We start from the raw sequence: 6958 nt of genomic DNA, 5'->3' as shown, positions 1-6958 counted from the left end.
AGACTGCTCTACTGGTAACCTAGAGAGAGAGAGCAGACTGCCCTACTGGTAACCTAGAGAGAGAGAGCAGACTGCCCTACTGGTAACCTAGAGAGAGAGAGCAGATTGCCCTACAGGTAACCTAGAGAGAGCAGACTGCCCTATTGGTAACCTAGAGAGAGAGAGCAGACTGCCCTACTGGTAACCTAGAGAGAGAGAGAGCAGACTGCCCTACTGGTAACCTAGAGAGAGAGAGAGCAGACTGCCCTACTGGTAACCTAGAGAGAGCAGACTGCCCTACAGGTAGATCTGATTTACCTGAGAACAGACTGCCTTACAGGTAGATCTGATTTACCTGAGAACAGACTGCCCTACTGGTAGATCTGATTTACCTGAGAACAGACATACTTACAAAGAGAGAAAACACAACAACGGCTTTTTAAAAAGAATGCAATTTGTATTAAAAGTATTTTTAAAACAGACAGACAGCTGTCAAAAGGCTGGTCTGAAATTAAACGTACAGACTTTAATGGTAAATCACATTTTCTTTTAGAAATAAAAACAAAACATAGAATTCCTTTCATGTAAGTGGTGTGGAAGAAGAGTTTGGTGGTTAAGTCAAAGGGATTCAGTACCTGTGTATTTACATTTAAACCCATGAGAGAAATTGCAACAACAACAAAAAAATCTTAGTTTTCAAAAGGCCAAAAAACGAAATTGAAGACAACCACCATTCCTTTGTCAAAAGGCTTGTTGTTTCGTTGTTTCTTCTTCTCCCACCCCCAAGAGATTATCCAGAGCAACAGTTTAGAACTTTGTGGAGTGCCATGTTGTGGGATTCTTGTGGCGACACTCTCAGGTTGGCACTAAATTTGAACAGCTGTTTTGGAAAGGCACTCGATGCTAGGGCGGTCGGGTCGCCGTGTGGCCGTCACTAACGTAATGTCCTCGCACACGTTGGAGAAAATAAATAAATAAAACGGGTGGCACTCATTAAAACACTCCACAAAAGTGGTGTCCAATTCTAACCTCACTGTCTTTGAAAAACATACATTTTTTGTTGTGGTCACAGAACATAACTCCATGAGGGTGGGAGAATTGTCACCTAACCCTCAACCCCCCCCCCCCCCCCCCCCCCCAAAAAAAATGTGCAGCAATTAGCAATATATGCTTTTCTAGTCATATCCTCGTTTCATAAAATGAATATCCATAGCGTTTCAGGTCCCAGTCTCAACGTCTTTGCCGTTGGGGATAAGTTCCAGCTGGGAGTTGAGACAGGGGTTGCTAACTCAGCTGAGCTGTTGACATCAATGGTGTACATTGAGTTTGCTGCAACGATACTCCAGGCGAGCGGAATTCCTGAAGAGTGGCCCCCACCCTCCCTGCTCCCCTCCTCCCTCGCGGAATTCCTTAATTCAGTCCAAGGTGAGCCACGGAGAAGAATTCAACAGTACAGACTACCTGCAACACACCTCCAAAGAAAAGCATATATATGGTCAACTAACAACGTCAGCTTACATTGAACATCTCAACATAGCACCGGACAAACTCTTTTTCCAATGATGCAAGTGCCCGTTGTTTGAAATTGTAGCCACTTTCCCAGAACATTCAAGTACTCTGCCATGTAAACACTGGTATAGATGAGATTTCTGTATTTTCTAAGCCTGTGCAACACATTGTATATGACACTTTCCAATACTAATGATGACAGTTAACAGTAAACACCAAAGTATTGTTCAAAATGTGTCTGTTTTTGTCTTCAAGCAAAACGTATTAGTTTCGTCGATTCTTGTTTATTTTAAGTTTAGATTAATATTAGGAAGGGCTCACTCACCATTTGCAAATTTAAGAAATGCGAAAAAATTGTAACTTAGATTCTCTTTTTAAAGAATAACACAAGACGCGCAGCACTGGTCGCTTCTGCCTGGTGCTGAAGCATAGTTCATCTGTCTGACAATTTCTGCAAACAGTTCGTCCACCGAGGCTTTATTTTTGGCTGAAGTTTCCATAAACGGGCAATTCCACTCATCCGCAAGCGCTTTCCCTTCCCCGGACGAGACCTCCCTCTCGCCCTCCAGGTCCACTTTATTCCCGACCAGAACCATCGGCACCCTCTCGTACCGTTTCACCCGAATGATCTGATCCCTCATTGGTTTGATGTCTTGGAAGCTTTGTTGGTTGACCAAGCTGTAGACTAGGATGAAGCCCTGCCCGTTTTTGATGTACAGGTCTCGCATGGAGGCGAACTGCTCGGTCCCCGCCGTGTCCAGTATCTCCAGAACGGAAGGCGACGAGTCCACCTCGATCTCCTTTCGGTAGAAATCCTCTATCGTGGGATCATATTTCTCTATAAAGGATCCAGTTACGAATTGCACAGTCAATGCGGATTTGCCAACCCCGCCAGATCCGAGAACCACTACTTTGTATTCTCTCATGGTTCTGAAAAAAGTCCCTTCTCCCTCTCTTCCTCTTGAACGCGCTCAGTCCCTCTCTTCCTCTTGAACGCGCTCAGTCCGCAAGCCGCCCTGCTGTGTTTCAAACTGCAAGCAGCGACGCCGTTGTGCCTCCGGTCGCAGTTTTCGTCCCAAATCCACAAGTTCGAGGACTAGTCGTGCACGATCGGTGTTCGGGTGAGAGTAGGTTTGGTTCCAACCGTAACCCAGCATTAGAAATGTGACATGTTGAGATCCACCGGTTTCTGAACCTTGCCCAAAGTCTGTTCTTTGAGTTGCCACCGTGCGCTCTCTTCCTGCCCACACTCTACAGTACGTAGCCAACGTCTTTACGTCATAAACTAAAGTGTCGGCTGCTCCGTTTTATTAAAGGCGCAGACACACACCCTGGCCACTGTCAGGAATCTGCTACAGGAAACTGCCACACCTTTGGCATGCATGGTTAAAGCTTTAGTCACACCGTTTGACTCATTGCATTTTTAGACCTAGGTTACACACCTCAATCGGACATGGATGTATGCTTAACCTTGTTTAGAGAATAAACATCACTGAGTTGATAAGCTCTCTTGTAGGCTATGGCATATTGTTTTCAACCATCCAATGCTGTCAGGTGATATAGCCTGCCTGGACCCTACAGCAAAGCCATGGCAGATTGACGAGGCCGGCATTTTCTGAGCTAAACTGACCAAGTTGCAGCTCCAACAACAACACATAAAACATCATTCTGCCCGAAAACAATGGCAATTTTTCTCAACCATTGGCATATGGTGTTTTTTAGCTGAGTGTTGATGCTCCCTGTGATAAGCAGTGCCCACTTTGTCAAAGGCAGGGGCGCAAAATATTTTGCTTGTCCATTGCCAGTGTGCCTCTCCAGGGTGCTGATGGAGAGACTCATCGCTGCGGTGTTCCACCAACGTTCTGCCAAGAAAATAATGTAACATAAATCATGTATCAGATTTAGGAAACGGTTGAAAGAGAATGTGGCCTTTACTGTAGCCACCAGGCTGGATGAGACGGACACTTTTTTACATCATGTCGGTTTCTCTGATCAAAACAAAACAAAAATGGCGCTCAATCAAATAAAAGAACGAGCTGTCACGTTAACAAACAACATATCTTAAAAACAGGACAGGTCAAAATGGCGCTCAATCAAATAAAAGAACGAGCTGTCACGTTAACAAACAACATATCTTAAAAACAGGACAGGTCAAAATAAAATAGACAATATGGAATGGACAATCACAACTGTTGTCCAGGAGTTTCACCCCATTGTCATGATCAGTGGTTTCAAGTTTGTATCCGTCAATTTTTGTCAAGGTAATCATTGCGAAAAAGAAAATACTTCTGCATTTCCCGCTGTGTAAACACACATTGCAAATAGGCTCACGATAACTCCTGATAAAGTTGGGTAACTGATATTCAGAGCTTAAATGGCCAAATTGATTAGTCACAGGACAAATAAAGCCAATGCAACAGCCTATTTTACAAACAGTGGGCATACAACATGGATGGGAATTCATACAATTCCATTGCTGGCTGACATGCGAGACTACACCCCAGTTAGCATGGACCAACACCGACGCCTTTTGGACGTCTTTTTTTGGTGCAGTCCAGACCAGCCTTGATTTCAACGTCTACGGACATGGATTTTTGGTCCGGTCCAGACCAAATCTAAAGAAATTTTAGACGTCTATGTTTGGTTCAGATTTCGTGTGGTCCAGATTGGCCTTGATTTCAACATTGGTAAAATAAGTATGTTCGACTTTCATTTAGAACCGAAAATGAACCTTCTGGGAAACCTCCTGAAAAATATGTATTTTAAACATAGGGAAAATACCTTCTTTTTTTTTAAACAACTTTGTTTCTATTGAACATGCCATACTAATAAAGGCATTTTAATTAGTTATATGAAGAGTGCCTTGGTCCTCCTTTCTTTTTGATGACCAATTTACCCCTTCTACCAAAGAGCACCTTCTATCTACCAAAATGTACTATAGTGTCCCTTAGTAGCGCTTCCCTTCCTCCTCTTTCTAATAGGGAAAATACCTTTTCACCTTTCATTCACAACCGAAATTGAACCTAACTTCAACGTCTGGAAAATACGTATTTTTTACATCTTTTCAACGTCATTTTGCTTACTGGGACTTATTCTAGTTTTGCAGGGGCATCATTTTTTTGTCTCTCCTAGGGCAACAGAACACAAGGACCGGCCCTGCCTACAGTGGATATAAAGAAGGAGAAGGGACTATGGGTTTATCCGGGATTAAATATAATATTTATCAGATTATGTTGACATTAACGAAGGAGTGACTCACTCACACATCTTTTTCAGACACGAAATATAACAGCACTGCAACATATTATTAAGGAATTTATACCAACTTCAGACTATTGATTAGTTTCTGGCCTCGTCTATTGTTTGAGAATATGTTATAGAATACAACCACTTTATTTATCCCTTTGGGCAAGTCATTTCAGGTCGGACTTGGTGTTACCTATGGGGCTGGGCAAGTCATTTCAGGTCGGACTTGGTGTTACCTATGGGGCTGGAAAAGTCATTTCAGGTCGGACTTGGTGTTACCTATGGGGCTGGGCAAGTCATTTCAGGTCAAACTTGGTGTTACCTATGGGGCTGGGCAAGTCATTTCAGGTCGGACTTGGTGTTACCTATGGGGCTGGGGAAGTCATTTCAGGTCAAACTTGGTGTTACCTATGGGGCTGGGCAAGTCATTTCAGGTCGGACTTGGTGTTACCTATGGGGCTGGGCAAGTCATTTCAGGTCAAACTTGGTGTTACCTATGGGGCTGGGCAAGTCATTTCAGGTCGGACTTGGTGTTACCTATGGGGCTGGGAGAGTCTTAAGGTTTAGGCCATCTCTTTGTGGGCGTCTGTGACATGTTACCATTGAGCTGACTGGAACCAGCCTTATGTGATACATATGATTGGTTTAGTCATCACAGGTAACTGTGTTCGTGGTCAAGGAGCATAGACGGAGGACACAAGAACCTGTAGCATTGGCACATAGCTGTTTGTTTGTGTGTGCGCGTGCGCGTGCGCGTGCGCGTGCGTGTGTGTGCGTGTGTGTGTGCGTGTGTGTGTGTGTGTGTGCACTATATCAGGGTGCTGTCAGTTGTCACAATATTGCCTGCCTGGAATTACCCAGGGTTACATCTGTTAGGGAAACTCCAGAGAGTCTCTCTCTGTCTGTCTCTCTCTCTGTCTGTCTCTCTCTCTCTCTGTCTCTCTCTGTCTCTCTCTCCCTCTTTCCAATTCAATTTCAATTTAAGGGCTTTATTGGCATGAAAAACATATGTTTACATTGCCAAAGGAAGTGAAAAAGATAATAAACATTAGTGAAATAAACACAAAAAATGTACAGTAAACATTCCCAAAAGTTCCAAAAGAATAAAGACATTTCAAATGTCTTATTATGTCTATATAGTGTTGTAATGATGTGCAAATAGTTAAAGTACAAAAGGGAAATTAAATAAACATACAAATAGGTTGTATTTACAAATGTGTTTGTTCTTCACTGGTTGCCCTTTTCTTGTGGCAACAGGTCACAAATCTTGCTGCTGTGATGGCACACTGTGGTATTTTACCCAGTAGACATGGGAGTTTATCAAAATTGGATTTGTTTTCGAATTCTTTGTGGATCTGTGTGATCTGAGGGAAATATGTGTCTCTAGTATGGTCATACATTGGGCAGGAGGTTAGGAAGTACAGCTCAGTTTCCACCTCATTTTGTGGGCAGTGTGCACATAGCCTCTCTTCTCTTGAGAGCCAGGTCTGCCTACGGCGGCCTTTCTCAATAGCAAGGCTATGCTCCCTGAGTCTGTAGATAGTCAAAGATTTTCTTAATTTTGGGTCAGTCACAGTGGTCAGGTATTCTGCCACTGTGTACTCTCTGTTTTGGGCCAAAAAGCATTCTAGTTTGCTCAGTTTTTTTGTAAATTCTTTCCAATGTGTCAAGTAATTATCTTTTTGTTTTCTCATGATTTGGTTGGGTCTAATTGTGTTGTTGTCCTGGGGCTCTGTGGGGTCTGTTTGTGTCTGTGAACAGAGCCCCAGGACCAGCTTGCTTAGTGGACTCTTCTCCAGGTTCATCTCTCTGTTGGTGCTGGCTTTGTTATGGAAGGTTTGGGAATCACTTCCTTTAAGATGGTTGTAGAAGTTAACAGCTTTTTTTGTTGATTTTGATCATTAGTGGGTATCGGCCTAATTCTGCTCAGCATGCATTATTAGGTGTTTTATGTTGCACACAGAGGATATTTTTGCAGAATTCTCAATTTGTTGTTTGGTGTTTCTCCTTCCTTCCTTCCTTCCTTCCTTCCTTCCTTCCTTCCTTCCTTCCTTCCTTCCTTCCTTCTCTCTCTCTCTCCTCCCCCCTCTCTCTCCTTTCTTCCTTCCTTCCTCCCCTCCCTCTCTCTCTCTCTCTCCTTCTCTCTCTCTCTCCCCCACACCCTCTCTCTCTCTCACTCTCTCTCTCTCTCTCTCTCTCTCGCATTCTCTCTCTCTCCCGCACC

The 6958-nt window shown here is 43.6% G+C and overlaps 1 protein-coding gene across 2 annotated transcripts; it reads right to left on the bottom strand.

The window, feature by feature from the left end:
- Positions 1-1103: 1103 nt before the first annotated feature.
- On the bottom strand, positions 1104-2751 carry LOC129831655 (ras-related protein Rap-2b). Of its 2 annotated transcripts, none has more exons than XM_055895014.1 (2): positions 1814-2751; positions 1104-1451 (listed from the first exon to the last, which is right to left on the bottom strand). In XM_055895014.1, the coding sequence occupies exon 1, from the start codon at positions 2412-2414 to the stop codon at positions 1863-1865; it is 552 nt and encodes a 183-aa protein (XP_055750989.1). In that variant the 5' UTR covers positions 2415-2751; the 3' UTR covers positions 1104-1451; positions 1814-1862. The 2 variants fall into 2 exon arrangements, with proteins under 2 accessions (XP_055750989.1, XP_055750990.1); XM_055895015.1 differs by having other exon boundaries at positions 1104-1440.
- Between the last annotated feature and the right edge of the window lie 4207 nt (positions 2752-6958).

The sequence above is a fragment of the Salvelinus fontinalis genome, chromosome 33, assembly GCF_029448725.1.
Source record: "Salvelinus fontinalis isolate EN_2023a chromosome 33, ASM2944872v1, whole genome shotgun sequence".
Lineage (NCBI taxonomy): Eukaryota > Metazoa > Chordata > Actinopteri > Salmoniformes > Salmonidae > Salvelinus > Salvelinus fontinalis.
This window is presented reverse-complemented; position numbering and strand designations above follow the sequence as displayed.

Coding starts and splice junctions, on each gene's coding strand:
- LOC129831655 (XM_055895014.1), bottom strand. CDS start 2,414: ATGAGAGAATACAAAGTAGTGGTTCTCGGATCTGGCGGGGTTGGCAAA.